This window comes from Lynx canadensis, chromosome X (genome assembly GCF_007474595.2).
Source record: "Lynx canadensis isolate LIC74 chromosome X, mLynCan4.pri.v2, whole genome shotgun sequence".
Lineage (NCBI taxonomy): Eukaryota > Metazoa > Chordata > Mammalia > Carnivora > Felidae > Lynx > Lynx canadensis.
Genome location: NC_044321.2, coordinates 13001496 through 13018058, shown reverse-complemented (window position 1 = coordinate 13018058; position 16563 = coordinate 13001496). Strand labels below are relative to the sequence as shown.

Genomic DNA, 16563 nt, shown 5'->3' with positions numbered 1-16563 from the left:
GAGAAACTTAACAGGAACCCATGGGGGAGGGGAAGGAAAAAAAAAAAAAAAAAGAGGTTAGAGTGGGAGAGAGCCAAAGCACAAGAGACTGTTAAAAACTGAGAACAAACTGAGGGTTGATGGGGGGTGGGAGGGAGGGGAGGGTGGGTGATGGGTATTGAGGAGGGCACCTTTTGGGATGAGCACTGGGTGTTGTATGGAAACCAATTTGTCAATAAATTTCATAAAAAAAAAAATAAAAATAAAAAAAATAAAATAAAATAAAATAAAATATTCCTGGAATGACACAAAAGAAAAGCTGCCTCTGGAATGTGAAACCAACAAAGACTGAAGGCCCATCCCTCTGGCTGAGCTTCACAGATAAAGGAGATGAGTAATGAGCTATTTTTTAAGAATGAAAAAATGGAAACTTCACATGTACAAGAAATATTAGAAAATTCTCAAACTTAATGTTATCAATGGAAAAAAAAAGTATACATGAATGAAGGCAAAGGAGAAAACAAAGAAGACAAAAGACAAGACGAAGAGTAAGGTTCCCACACAAAGGACACTGGCTATTAGGGAAACAACAGTAGCTCCCTTGTGGCCAGGGTGTGGAGGGAGAGAAGTGAACTACTGTGGCTGAAAAGGTAACAAGCAGGTGTGAACAGCAGGGCCCTGAGGGCCATGTTCGGAAGTAGGTGGTATGCAGAGAGCAGTGGGCAGGTCTCAACCAAGGGAGTAGGGTGATCAGATATGTATTTTTAAGACTATTTTTATATGCAGTAAGCATAATGGATTTGAAGAGGCAAGAGTGGAAGCAAGGAAAAAGAGTTACAGGCTGACAGAACAGATTCAGTGACAGAGGAGGACGGCCTGAACCAAGGAGGTGCAGGGAAATGGACAGGTAAGAGAGGCATTTAGAAAGTGAAATGGCCAGGACCTGGTAACTAAGTGGGCAGGAGGGCAAGAGTGAGTCAAAGACAGCGACCAGCATTCTGGCCTGTGCTGACAGATGGATGGAGACAGGAATGGAAGGGTGAAAGCTGGTTCTGTGGGAAAGACAGTGGGACATCTGAGTGAAGACATCTGGCAGATGGAGATATGTGGTCATAAGCTTCCATACGGCTAAAGAGGAACAGAGTAAGAAGCGCACCCAGGCATCACCAACATGTGAGGTGCTGGTGGAAGAAGAAGAATGGAAAAAGAAGATTAGTAAGAGGTAGTCACAGAAGCAGGAAGAAAACCAGGAGAAGATGGCATCATGGACACCAAACGATGAGAGCATATCAAGACAGTGGTTAATGTCAAAAGCTGCCAAGGGGTCAATGGAGCAAGAACATAACCCAAAGCAGTTTCTGGCAACCACGGCAAAAACAGACGCAGTGGAGTACAGTGGGAGCAAAAGTGGCAATTCTAAATCCTACACCAGCAAATTACAAATGACTACAGTCTAGCTGCTTAGGAAACTTTGTGAAAAGTAAACCACAAAATGACCTATAAACACATAATAGATGAATCAGGAAAGAAGACTTAGTATTTCTTTACAAATCGCTGTCAACCCTCCACAGATATAGAATAAGCTCAGTCTGAAATTTCAAGGGGAAAAACATCTCACCCTGAACAAAAAGAAAAAAAAAAAAACGAATTCATAAAGTACTAAGCAAAAAAACTATTCATTCCATTATTTGGGTGCTGAATTTGGCATAAGCATCTCTAAAATGCCAAGCTCATGAGCTGCAACAGCACTGGCCCAGAGTCCCTAAAAACCTCCCCCAGTACCCATAGGCCACCTCCCATCCTATCATGAGGAAGGATTCGAATACAAGGCGACAGAGGAAGCTAGAAGAAAGCAAGGTTGCCATCAGCACATTAACATGGCAATGTGAGGGGAATGAGTTATCCCAGTCTCAGCTGGCACCAGGCCCAATCCATATTAATCCCCTACCACCAAAACCCTTCTCTTCAGATCCCCTCATCAACAAGACTAACTCAGGTTGGCAATTTTCTTTCTGGGACGTAGAGTCTAGCCAAACTAAGTTGACAGCCATGAGGAAGAAACCTAGGAACAAAAGCAACAAAAACACATCAGCCATGAAAACCACAAACTGTGCTGTCTGGAGGAAGGCCCCTTGTTCTCATCTTAAACAGAAGGCAGTGCTTCAAACAGGAGGGGATGGGGCAGGGGCGGGGCTTCCACTGATGCCAAACAAACATTAAGAGAGTCAGACTGTCGCAGATTATTACAATGGACTGTTAAATCCATTCCAAGTCATTCATGTTATAGAAAAGAGAAGGAACTTACCCAAAGTCACACAGAGTTTGGCCGGTCCTGCACAAGAACCCATCTGGTTTCTTCCAGACGATACCTTAAGTCCTTCTAATGGCCAACTACTGGCAAATACTGATGTTCAGCCCTGGCTCTCCCCAAAGCTCCAGAGCCATTATCTCCTACCATCTCTTTGACACCTCCTCTTGACTCTCTTAAAAGCTCAAATCCCAGCATCTAACACTAAGCTCATGATCTTTCCCCAGAACTCTCAAGGCCAGTTTTTCATCCAGGGCTTCTTAGCTTACCAGATGATATTACTATCCATCTGGTTCCTGAGCCAGACTAAGAAATCACGTCCTGTGTTTGAACTCCAACCCTATCACTTCCTAACTGTGACTTTGGGCAGATTACATAAGGTCTTTAAATCTCAGGTTTTAGCATCGGAAACATGGGATGACATAGCAGACACCCAGGACTCCAGGATGGCGTCATCCATACCAGTGAAGGAGAAGCAGCTCATGGATGTCAACTTAGGAGAGCTGCCAAGCTGGATACTGATGCAGGATTTCACCCCCTGAAGGCACTGCTGGAGCGTTTCAAGAGATTACTACCAGTGTTACAAGTATGTCAATGTGAAGAAAGGGGCCATCGCTGGGATTCCTATGGTGCTGGCAGCTTATGTGCTTTTCAACTACTGTCACTGTTACAAGGAACTCCAACATGAGCAGCTAGGCAAGTACCACTGAAGAGGGCCCAGTGTCGAGGCACATTCTGCATTCCTGACCATGGCCTTTGCCTGGTACCCTTGAGTCCTTTCATACTCTAATTGAGAATTAAAGAGGACTGGTACATGGGAAAAAAATGGGATAACAGGAATCACCTCATAAGGCAGCTGTGAGCACTGAAGGGGATGTGGATAAAATGCTAAGCACTAGCAAAGAATGTTGTACACGCAGTTCCCTCTATATTCTTGCCTACTCCCCCATTCTCATCCCCTGACCTGGTTAACACCTACAAATCCTTCCCATTTCAACTCAAATGTGGCTTCCCACTAAAAGCCTTCCTTGATTGCCCCCTACCTGCTAAGGGTAGGACATAACTGCACCCCCACACTGTTTTTCAGCCTCAAAGCAGTGTAATTTCCATTCACAACACATATTATAATGACTTATTTACTTTGCAATGGTTTGATTATTGGCCACCTCCTCCAACTGCCTAGAAGCTCTATGAGGGCAGGGACTGGGACTGTTCCACCTCCATAGGTATATAGTAAACATCAGTTGAACGAAGAAGCATGTCTATTAGCAGGAAACGTGGACCCCGAGATTAGAAGTCACAGGACACCAATCCAAATAAGAACACATGGCATCCCCCCTGCCAGGCGACTAGGTAGAAAGGAACTCGTGATCCCTATCTAACCACTGCAAAGGCCATGATTTCCTGCTTGTGTGAGCATCATTCTAACAGTTCAGGATTAGGACTCCACAGCACTAGGATAAACTCCACACAGACATGCACAGCACATCCTGTAGAACCTTTTAGATGAATCCCAGTCCCTCCAATGCCTTTCTTATTGTAAACCATCATTCCGCAGCAGATGTGATTCTTATATTTAAAGACACATATTGTTGTACCACAGGACCTCTAAACACAACCAACTACTGCATCTGGGCTCAGCTAAAGAAACAGCTCTTTGTTCCAGCTTGGAGGTAAAAGTGAGGTCTTCTGGACATAGGAGAGAATGGCATGTTAGCCCTCCAACATGGTACCAGTAAGGGATTTTCAAGGATAGTTCTTACTACACCCAATGCTTATTTATGTAGCAAGTTCGGAACATAGCCTCCCTATAGTATGGAACTCTAATGTAAAGTATTTTAAGCGTAGATTTTGACATTGGGTCAAGGCCTGGTTTCAAATTCTGGTTCTTCCACTTACTGGCTATGAATAAAACTTTAGACCCATTACCTAACCTCTCTCAGGCACAGTTAACTCACCCACACTAATAGATATAACAGTACCTAGATCTTATAGTTGTAGGAAGCATTAAATATAAATACACAGCATATGGCTAAATTATTATCCTTAGGAAAGTTCTTTGTACAAAGACTACCACCTTAGAAGATAAAGTTTTGTCCATAACACAGTTCTAGGCCTAACAGAGTACCCATTCCCAGAGGGTATTCAGTGAACACCATGATCTTCCTTCGAAGGTCCTTAGTAATCCTTCTTCCTAAGTTGAACACTGACAAACCACCCAAAAGTAAACCCAGTTTTTTCGTAATTCCTCTCATGCAGACACATACACCAACATGCACACACCCTTTTTTTGAGAAAAGGACCTACCCAGCACAGGACTCAGAGATACTGCACAAGATAACAGTTGCAGATACAAAAAAACAAATGAGTTCTTTATCCAAAAGAAAACACTGGAGAAAGGGAAGCTGAAATTTTCTAAGCCAGGAGAAACTGAGACATCACTTGTGTTTCTGTCAGAATACTGCTATCTATTACATATAAGAAACAGTAGTTGCTGCCACACATAAAATAACTGTTCTCCAAAAGGCATGGACTAGGCACTGAGAGAGAATGCCTAAGAACTACCCCTGCCTTCCAAAAGCCTGCAATGTAATTGGAGGCACAAAACAAAGGGCAACAGCTAAGTATGCACCAAATGAATAATAATAAAGAATAAGGCAAAAATAAGAAAGGCTGTTTTGGGGGGGAAAAATGCACTCCTGAGGGAGGTGCCTAAAGACTAAGTAGATACAGGTGGAAGGGCATTTTGACATACAAAAGACCAAGAACCAGCTTGGATTCGTCTAGAGACACCGAGAAAGTGTAGAAACACACGTTACAAAAAAGATCTAGGAAAATAGGGGTGCCTGGCTGGCCTGGTCAGTAAAGCAGGTGACTCTTGATCTTGGAGTTGTGAGCTCAAGCCCCACGTTGCGGGTAGAGCTTACTTTAAAAAAAAAAAGATTAACGAAAATACACAAGCAACAGAACAAGAAGTCCAATATTTGCCCAAGGGGGCAGTTTTATATCTTCCTTGTAGAAAAAAAAAAAAAGGCAGCCCATCAAAAAGCCATGTCCCCAAAGTCTGCCACTGGCACAACCCCACATCACTTACCCGAATAAGGGAAGCCTGATGGCGAGGGGGTTTGGTTCCTGGGGCCCCCGATGAGGGTCCTTCAGGCTGGACAAGGGGCTGTCTAGCTTCATAAGGAGCTGAAAAAGCAGGAGGAAAAGTGAGAACAGCACAAAAAGATTCCACCCAAAAATTATGATGTCACACTCAAACTGAGACTGTCTGTTCTTCAGGGAAGAATCAGCAAAGGAATTAGAGTTTATGTACATAGGGCCACCTTGTACAAACAAACCTGGGTGCAATCGAAAGCCATTTAACTGATTCATAAAAAGACAGGAAAAGATTTGCATCATGTTGAGATTAGGAATAAATCTGAAGGGTGTAATGGTAAGAACATAAATTGGAATAGAAAGCAATAACAATAGTCAGAGAAGTGCCATATTATAAATGCTCAAATTCTAAGTATCGGGTAAATTCTATATATACCTGCCGGTTTAAAAGTCTTGCATTCGTCACCCATCTTCCAAAGAAACAAGAAAATAAGTATGCATTTTGAACACTAAGAATCAATGTTACTATTTATTTTTCAAAAATAAATGGCACAGTCTTCTTTTCCTTATTGGAAAGGATGTAAAATCAAGTAGAGAAAAATACAAAAAGGAATAAATGTATTTTATATTTATTATTTTATCTTTCAATAACCAAACTAAAAATAATTTTGGTGACTTTAAGAAAAGTTTTTAAGCCACAAAAACAAAAGCCTTTTTTCACTTTATTTCCCAAATATTTTATAATGACTTTGCCAATATGGTAGGAAAACAGTTAAACATAACCAGGTAGTATTCAGCTCCAACAGAAAAGAGAACTCATCACCCAAGATGAAGCCATTTTTGATTAACATTTCTGGTTGACAATTTGAGTTTTTGGAAGTATATCAAGAAGTAAAATGCTCGCTTCCTCTAGCTTCCTTATAAATAAGGTCCGGTAGAGGGTGCGGGGCAGCCTGTCACAGCACCACCCAGGGCAGACTCTGATCTCCTGAAAATAAAGGAGGTGTAAGAACAGTACATCAGGAACAGCAAACCACTCTTGGGCTCACATCTGCTTTTTATATTTCCTCCAAGGGACTGGAACACAACATTATAACACAGTTAAAATACATTAAAACATCAAAAATCATTACCTGGCAAAGTATTAAGTAGATTTTCAGACCCTGCTAAGAATAAGTAAGAATATAAAAAAACTGCAAAAGACACAAACCCAGGAATACATAATCCAAATGTTAAAAAAGAAGTCTCAGCCGGTAGGCAGGTGTCCTTTGAAGAAGGATTTTTAAGATCACTCCATTTTGACAGAACACTGAATATAACTATTAATGCCAGAAGGTTTGAACACAGTAAACTGCACCATGGTTGGGGTACTAGCGGTCATGAGCTTCCCCTGGGCAGCTGACCCTCCGTGCCTCTGGCTCCCCTCAGAGGAAGGGAGCTTCTACTACACAGGAGGAGCACATATGCGAGGAGGACACCTGGCCCATGGCTCCAGCCCCTCACCTACAAGGGCCTTCCCTTGGAAGAGATGGACATATCTCATCAGTAAGGCTTGAACAAAGACTCAGCCACATGGGGCATCATTTTTGGAAAGGCCTGGCCTCAACGGCAGATCTTCTCTTCCTACTCCTATGGGAAGACTAGGATGGCCGTGCCTGCCCGTGACTGGAGAGGTGAGTGTACGAAGCCCATGTGGTCACAAATCTAAAACATGTGCTTCGATCAGCTCTGTCAGTATCAGAACTGATCATCAGACCATCATCAGTCTGACTCTGGTCCCATCCTCAGGTGGATCTCAACTCAGAAAGAGTTACTTACTGCCTCTACTCTCCTTCCTCCCAAATAAAACCTGGCAAATGCAACTCAGTGCAAAAGAAATAATTCTCAGATCCCCTTACAAGAGGTTTCATAAGGAACTAGAAGTTATCATCTTTCTCCAAAGGGAAGAACCCCAAAGATTTCATCACTCTGAGATTCAGTGTCAAACCAGAACGGGGATCACTAGCAAATGCACAGCAAAGACTCTACATCTGCCATCAACCCAATGAATGATATCCAGAAGGTGAATTTCAAGAACACTTAAGGGCGTCAAAAACCAAACAGGTACCAGATCCTAAAAATACAAAGAAAATACTAGGCAACAGTTGAGCACCTACAATGTGCCAGGACCCGTGTTAGGCACAGAGGTTTATATAACATTCCTCATTTGATCCACAGGGCAAACCTCTGAGGCAGACGTTCTTCCACTTTACAGATAAGAAAAACCGAAACTCATTAAAGCGAAATACCCATAGTCACACGGGCTAGAAATGCAGGCCCACCAAGTCTACCTTTAGACCCAGGAGACGGACATCACAGCCCATGCTCTTCAGAGAGTACATTCCTAGAATCGATACATCAGAATAAGATGTGTAAGAAAAAGCAGAACGGATATCTTGATACAGAGATAAGACATTAGGTATCAGAAGAAACAGGTAAGATTTGCAGTAGTTGCCTCTGGAGATCAGAAATAAGTTGAGTGGGAAGGAGAAAAGTTGTTTTCACTACAGGCATTTAAATATTTTTTAACTATATGGTTGTATTACTGTGATTTCAACGGTTTTTAAATATGGGTAGCAGTATCTGCCTCCAAGGGTTGTGCTAAGAAGAAAATAACACACATCAAGATCTCTGCACGATACCTGGCACACAAGTCTCACCCACGGGACATGAGCTACAGCTACATCCAGCAGAGGTTAGAATAGCAGGAGCCAGGAGAGAAGTTGAAGAGGGGCTCTGAATCAGACTGGTCTGGAGACACTCAGTCTGATTTAAAACACACTCACAAACATTCCCCACTAGCCAGGAATCATGGCAGAATCTTAGACAGGGAAATGACCCCAGAAAAATGTATTCCTAGAAAATTACTCCACCGGCAAAACTCCTTTCTGAAAAGGCATAAATTAAGAATAATTCTAGAATGCTGAGCACCAGAGTCACTGCGATTTAACAGGTTTTAGATATGCCACTGTGTAGATCAAAAGGAAAACAGGGGGCGCCTGGGTGGCGCAGTCGGTTAAGCGTCCGACTTCAGCCAGGTCGCGATCTCGCGGTCCGTGAGTTCGAGCCCCGCGTCGGGCTCTGGGCTGATGGCTCAGAGCCTGGAGCCTGTTTCCGATTCTGTGTCTCCCTCTCTCTCTGCCCCTCCCCCGTTCATGCTCTGCCTCTCTCTGTCCCAAAAATAAATAAACGTTGAAAAAAAAAAATTTAAAAAAAAAAATAAAAAAAAATAAAAAAAAACAAAAGGAAAACAGAGTACAGAAACAGAAAAGGGAATCCTGGGTTTGTCAGATGGGTTGATGACATGGTGAAGACAACAGAGAGTTAAAAAAAACACATGGAAAAGAGCATGAAGGCCTTAAGAAAAACTGAGTTCTGAAAACATGGGAAGAAAGAGAATGAAGACATGTGGGATTCTCTTACTTCCTGACCTGAGGATATAGGACAGAAAAGGAAGCAAACAGGCCAAGAAAATCCTCTGGGGGAGAATCTACAGACATTATACAAATAGGAGTGAACAAGCTGTGAAGTGAATACTATCAATTAGAAGCAAAAATCACAAGATTGAACCAAGTTGCAGATAGAAAAACTCTCCCTTCCTTTGACTTAGACAGATGGAGAAGTCTAAATGGTAGTACCTGTAAATGTTTTATTTCTGAATGACCTTGTTCACAACTACAGGGACCTAACAGACTCCTAATCGATGGCTAGAGCCAAAAAACTCAAACTCTTTGAGAAACAGGCAACTGACTGTTCACTCAGACTCCTCTCTATGGGTGTGCTGTGCAAAGAAGAACCCTCTGAAATGGTAGCTCGTCAAGTTTAAGGTTCATGATATAGGAGAAAAACCAGCAAGGGGTAACTTAGAAAACAATGTTCCAAGAATAAAAGAGTGACCACAAGGAAATGTCTTCATATCTGATATAATGTCTACAGTTAAAAAACACTGAAGAAAAGGAAACCACTGAGAGTACCAAATGCTGGCAAGGAACACTGAACTCTCATACATCGCCAGTGGGTATATACAGCCACTCTGTAAAACTCTTTGGCAGTTTCTTACACCCCTTCCCTAAGGTACAGAAATTCTACTCCTAGGTGCCAGGGAAATGACAATATATGTCACAAAAAGATTCACAAACAAATGTTCGCTGGATCCTTACTCATGACAGCCAAACACTGGAAACAAACCAAATGTCCATCAACAGGAGAATGGATCATCAAATTGTGGTACATTCACACAATGAAACACAACTGAGTAATAAAAAGAAGCAAACTACTGAGACACACAACAATAAGGATGAACCTCAACCACAATGCCAAGGGAAAGACAGCAGACACATAAGAGGAGTTGTTCAATATGATTCCATTTATATTAAGTTCTAAAAGAGGCAAAACTAATCTAAGGTGATAAAAATCAAAACAGTCCTCACATTGGAGGCCAGGGAGTGACTGGAAAGGGGCATCTGTAGGGTGATTGAAATGTATGTTTGTTTGTTTGTTTGTTTGTTTGTTTTTTAGAGAAAGTGCACACAGAAGTCAGGGAGAGGGTCAGAGGGAGACAGAAAATCTTAAGCAGCCTCCACACTCAGCACAGGACCCAATGTGGGGCTCAGTCCCAAGACCCTGGGATCATGACCTGAGCCAAAATCAAGAATCGGGACGCTCAACTGACTGAGCCACCCAGGCGCCCCGGAAATGTTCTATTCTTGATCAAAGTGGTGGCTACATGGATGCATCCATTTGTCAAAACTCAACTTGGGAGATTTTTAAATATGTGCATTTTATCATTTAGAAAAAATACGTAAGAATGAAGGCATGGACAACCTTGACATAGGCTGCTAAGAGTCAAGGAAGACGGAGAGAAGCAGGTTGTTTCCTTGCCAATGGGGGGAATGGAAGCCCAATTGGAATGAGGAAAGAATGGGGCAAGAAGTAGAGACAGTGAATACAGACAAGTTTTTAAAGGAATAGCCAAATAGATATATATAGATAGATAGATATAGATTATAGATATAGATATAGCGAAGAACCTGGTAATAGGCTGACTCAGTAGAACAAAAAATGACTCACGTGTGAATTAAAAACCAAAAAACAGGCACCACGCTGGGCATAAAACTCCAATGTCCAAGCCCAAATAACATTAAGAATCAAAAAAAGAGCTCCGCTTCTAAAACTAGGGAAATCAGGCAGGAGAGGCTAAAAGCAAAGTGAAGAATTCTCAACCCTATTTTGTTTCAGACTCCAATGGGACATTTGAGTTTAAGGAGAGTGATTTTTTGTTACTATCCCTTAACAGCATCATCTTGCATTTGCATAGGACTTAATTTCCAATCAGACTTCGTGTTTCTGCTAATCCTCACAACACCCCAATAGAATAGTGTTACCCCACTTTAAAAGAGGAGAAGAGGGGCGCCTGGGTGGCTCAGTGGGTCAAGCGTCTGACTTCAGCTCAGGTCATGATCTTGCGGTCCGTGAGTTCAAGCCCCGCATCGGGCTCTGTGCTGACGGCTCAGAGCCTGGAGCCTGCTTCAGATTCTGTGTCTCCTTCTCTCTCTGCCCCTCATGTTCTGTCTCTCTCTCAAAAATAAATAAACGTTTAAAAATAAAAAAAAATAAAATAAAAAAAAAAATAAAAGAGGAGAAGAAATCACGGTTCAGAGCAGTTCAGCGTCTTGCCCAAGGTCACATAGCTAGTCACATAAACACACACCTTCTGATTCCCATCAAAAAATTTTTTCATTATGCCACACCGGCTCCTCTCTACAATATTACAGCCTCTCTATAGCCTAGCACACATTTTTATCTGTGTCCCTCTAGAACTCACCACTATTTTCAACACAGCAAAACCCTGCAGAAGCTGGGTCATTTTCAAACACAGCCCACAAAATACAAGAGGAGGGTGATGAATAACCGATTCTAGAATACCTTTAATTGGTCCTATCTTAAAGTACGAGCCAGAGCCCCAGGAGGACAAGGCACTGCCGTGAGTGCACGCAGCCTTAAGCACTGCAGGCTAGGCAGCCAACTCGGAACAACTAACGTACCTTACCGCTAATGCGGCCAGCACGGCGTTAAGTGTGAGCAAGCAGGCGACCCCACAACTGGGCATGCCACATGCTCTCAGCAAAATGCTTCCCCTACCATTTCCCTTATTCTTCTCAAACGCAAGAGCGAGATATTTTCATTTATGTGATCTGTCTTTAAAGGTTGAATCAACTCTTTTGCTTTTGCAGAGTTATATTTTTAAGTAGTTTCAGAAAAGCCGTTGTTATATAAACATGTTTGGAATGTCTACTGAAAGGAACAATTCCAAGACAATATAAACCTTCGACATGCGATGTTCCCAGGTAATGAAATCTATATACGAAGGATTAAATCATCTAAATCAATTACAAGTCGAAACTGGTTTGTTTCGGATAGGACACAAGGCACCACTAGGATACATTTCATTTTATTTTTTTAAAAAGCCTTGCTTGAGAGTACAAAATTAAATTGAGCCATGTTTCCAAAGACAGAGGTAATTAAGTCAGGAGATTCAGCAGCTGGTGGCGTTGCTGCCTGAGAGATTAAGGAGTCTCTAGGACACTGCCTGGGACAGCTGGACAAGATCGCCTCTTACCTGGATGCATCTGCTCCGTGTTGCTCCGCAGTTTGCCGTAGGCATGGCTCAAGGGCACCCTCTGGTAATGAGGCGGGGAAGAAGGAGGGGAGGCGAGGGGTGACATCGTGGGAGACTGTGTTTCCTGCTTCAAAGGAACCAGAGCAGAGTTCAGAGGCAGTCACTTGAGAAGCCTGGTGCTTTGAACAGCAGTTACGAAGTATAATGCAACTCTACCGCCGGTGAGACGGCTGATTTCACAAACGGGAGGAAATGTTTTCTCAAAAACACGGCTTGGTTAAAACGCAGTGTCTGAGGATTCAAGTCTCCCAGAGAACAAAGTCTCGCCAGCACTCAGTTGCCTAAATTACTAAAACTAGCATGAAATGCTTTCCGTTATTCCACTAGTATTTTCCTTTGGAAAATGGAAGACAATGATCACATGAAATAGCATTCACACTCCCCAAATGTGATCTCTTCGTGGATAAATTCAATTTTCATGTGTTTATAATAAAGGCTCCTATTTCCTGGATTTACACTTACCAAGTCTTCCAGCAAATGTGGGTATTAAAAATACACACTTAAAATGCTTAATGCTAAATGTTGCTGGGGCTTACTGTACCAGAGTAAAATGCCAGCTTTTTCTTTTTCACACTAGGGGATAATGAAACAATTCATCATGGGCAAACCACTCCTAAACAGGAGGATGGAGGCTTAATAAGCTACAGTTCAAATCTCAGTTAAAATGTGAATTTTATGTAAGAGTCTGGCAAAGCAAACAACCTTACTCTGCTACTGGGTTTCCTCCTTTTCAATGCTACCAATAAACTGGTAACTTTGGAGTACCCAAGTAACAAGGAAACAGTACTTTTAATCAACATGCAGACTATATAGGTACTCTTAGTCTAAAAAAAAGGCAATCTGAGTTACTGATCAAATACTCTTCTTCAAGAAAAAGAAAAGAATATTTGAAGTGTGACCTCACACCAACAGATGGGATGGGCAGAGTACAAACCTACCCTCAGGTGAAAGGATGTGTCCTCAATCATGCAGCCAGGGATGGGCCTAGAAAGTCCCCAGAGTATCAACCATCTTGGGACAGCAGACCCTCATTCCTCTCCAAATGCTGGTAGGAAAACATGCCAGAGTACTGACTGAAGCTTCCTATACCCCTTTACATATATATCCCTAAAGAACTCATTTAAAATGTATCAGAATTATGACATCAACATTACACTGAGTTATTTAACAAGACATGCTATACCTCACTTGGCTATAAATATAAAACTTCTGCAGCAACACCTCATATATCCAGCATTATCATGGTGAGCCATACAGTTTTTCAACTTAATCCTTTGTTACACAATGCATTTAAAAAAACGTTTTGACTCATCTTCCTAAAATATGACAAATTTCTTGGTCTTATAGAAGATACTATATTCAATGTAATTTGACTTTTCTGCATGATTCAGTATCTTTATTAGAAGTATGAGCTGTACCTTGGTGCCCCCAGGGTTCACTAATGCATAAATAAGACTATTTACCTCTTTCTTGATAGGCATACTTTTCTGAAATTTTATACTTTCATCTCTACCAATCACCACCTAACTATTGCAATTAGTGCTCTAATTTTTAAAGCCTCTCCTCCCTACTCTTGCCCCTAACCTGCTAAATGTGAAATGGCAGCATTCCCCAAGTTGGCATCCCAAACAAGCCCCACAAGGAAGGATTCTCTGGTGAAACAAGTTTAGTAAACACAAATCTCCATGTCTCTTCACAGCGGGACTTGTCAGGGCCTTGAATTTGCTAATGAGCACTTATGAGTCTCCAAGCCTCAGAATGTAGTCTTTCACCCAAGGATATGAAGCAGCACTCTCCAAATATATTTAACCACAGAAACCTTTCCTCCAAACTTTTTTTGTGAAGAGAGGATCTATTAAAAAGTCCTAGGGGTGCCTGGCTGGCTCAGTCACTAGAGCATGTGACTTGATCTGAGGGTCTTGAGTTAAAGTCCCACCACGTTGGACTTAGACTTTACTTTAAAAAAAAAAAAATCCTAGAAGTTCCATTTCAAAGAACCCATTTAGAAATACTGATTAGAGAAATCAAATAAGTGTATTAAATCATACCCTTGAGGCACCCAGGTGGCTCAGTCAGTTAAGCCTCTGACTTCGGCTCAGGTCATGATCTCACAGTTCAAGAGTTCGAGCCCCGTACTGGGCTGTGCTGACAGCTCAGAGCCTGGAGCCTGCTTCGGATTCTGTGTCTCCCTCTCTCTCTGCCCTTCCCCCACTCACACTCTGACTCTCTCAAAAATAAACAAACACTTAAAAATAAAAAATAAAAATCAGTAGCCTCACTCTGGACACAATCTACATTCAAGTAAGCTCTAAAGGGCGAATGGGTGGCTATACTTCAGCTTTTTCTTGCTACAAGGAAACTTCACTGGCTCCCTTCCAAGTCTATAATTGTATCCCAGATGGTGAGATTTGCTAGAAGCCTGACAGTAGATATGAAGCACGGCTATGTGAGGTTTCACTGTCAGAATCAAATGGACACCCCTGATCAGACTGTTTACCTGTTTATCCTCATCGTCCATTCTTTTGAAGGTATTTTTTTCTGTGATTAAATATGGAATCTGAACCTTAGTTCCATGCAGTTCAGTCGGGTTCCCAAATCGGATCTCAGCATCGGTCTTTGACATCAGAAAGCGAGGCAGCGGCAGTTCTTTAGGACCAGAATCAGAGAAGCTCAAGTGAGACTTTTTTAAAACTGTGAAAAGCGGAACTCAATGGCCAAAAGATGAATCACTTTTGAGGAAAAATTCCAGAGCACTAAATATAGATTAAATTTTTATTTTGACACAGTGAAGACTCCTATAATAATGTCATGATAGAAAAATGCTTCAGTTTTACCAAGCAATTCTGGCTTAACGTTTTTAAATGCTGTCAAATCATCACGGAACATATTCAGGTTTTGGACTGATCTCCTACCTCAGCCTTTAGTCCGGCACCAGCTAAAAGGCTCTGATACTGTATGAACACGATATGTGGCAAATGAAACAGGCAAAACCCATATAACACACATTATATGCCAGATACTATATTAACATCTGCAAATATTACGTCATTCAATCCTCACAAGTCAAGACTATCATTAGCCTTCCTTTTATTTTTTTTAATTTTTTAATGTTTGCTTATTTTTAAGAGAGAGTCAGAGCGTGCATGAGGACAGGGCAGAGAGAGAGGGAGACACAGAATCTGAAGCAGACTCCAGGCTCTGAGCTGTCAGCGCAAAGCCTGACACGGTGCTCGAACTCACGGACCACAAGATCATGACCTGAGCCGAAGTCAGACACTTAACTGACTGAGCCACTGAGGCACCCCCTGGCTGACAGTTTTTCACCCTATGTAATTCCTTAAGGAATTTTCACGCTCGATCTTCAATTGTCTTTTCATAATGGAATAAGGAAAATACTTTAAGTTACAGCGATCAGTCCGTTCAGCCAGATTCTACTGTCAAAACCATTAGCCACACTCACAATGCTACAAAGAGTTCAAACCCAACAGTCTGGAATATTTACTTATCTTTCAAATATCTGATAAAACTATTCTGAAACAGAAATGATGCTTTGGCACACTTCTAGTTCTCAGTGCGGCAAATCACACACAATCACACAACACAAAGGACTCCAAAAATGGGGATAATATTATGGATTATGCATAATGATTTGCATCTGTATCCATTGTTCAGGATAATACTCATCACTGTGCCTCCGCACTTCCATCAGCGCTCCATTCCAAACACAGCTGCACTTCCAATGACTGATGCCATCCTAAAGCCAGAAAACATCTTAGCAACACAACCAAGTATCCCAGCTCCCCAGGCAAAGAAGGCCCCTGGTTCTCTAATATCCACATTGTGTTTATTTTTAGTTGCTATGTCCACATTTGATTCAAAGAAGTAGGCAATATGACAAATCCCTGCAAGATCAATCAGCCAAAAGGCCCAAGAGACATAAATAGAATAAGCAATCTGGAAAATTAAACCAGGACTCTCCTCTAAAAAGAGAATGGCCACCATTTTTAACATTTTAACGTTTCCCAACCTCGGCAGCTCTCCAGTACTCAAGGCAGGAATGGACTTTAAAAGAAAAAAGGCAAAAGCAGAGAAAACGTAAGTCAAATATAAGCTAATCCCATGGTTCTCTTCTCAGAAAGGGATTTCTTTCAGTTCGGTCTGCAAAAGGGATCTAAAAAGAAGGAACAAGCTCACATAAAATAATCTGCACCCTGATTGCCCATGAAAGGAGGAATTACTTCCAAACACTACTTGAGGGAGAAGAGAAGGAAAAGCCCACATGTGTAAATCCCCCGACCAGTGTTTCACTGGTGTTCAACAGATAATTCCAGGAACGAGAGAATACAAACACAAGATGATGAGTATCAACTATTATACAAGGACTCCCAGATACCCTTTAGGACCCTGTCACTTCACACACTGTCCTCCTTCCCTGGCTATGGCATTTCTCCAGAAC

At 41.9% G+C, this 16563-nt stretch overlaps 1 protein-coding gene and 1 pseudogene across 3 annotated transcripts in view; one reads left to right on the top strand and one right to left on the bottom strand.

The window, feature by feature from the left end:
* Positions 1-16563, bottom strand: part of REPS2 (RALBP1 associated Eps domain containing 2) — a 221737-nt gene that overhangs the window by 138608 nt on the left and 66566 nt on the right. For 2 of the 3 annotated variants that reach the window (XM_030304954.1, XM_030304955.1), the window contains exons 3-5: positions 14605-14753; positions 12048-12174; positions 5382-5479 (exon numbers count right to left, since the gene is read on the bottom strand). In XM_030304954.1, the coding sequence (XP_030160814.1) occupies positions 5382-5479; positions 12048-12174; positions 14605-14753 (374 nt within the window). The remainder of the gene's footprint in view (positions 1-5381; positions 5480-12047; positions 12175-14604; positions 14754-16563) is intronic. The other variant, XM_030304956.1, reaches the window with a different exon arrangement.
* LOC115506969 lies at positions 2734-3017 on the top strand (annotated as a pseudogene).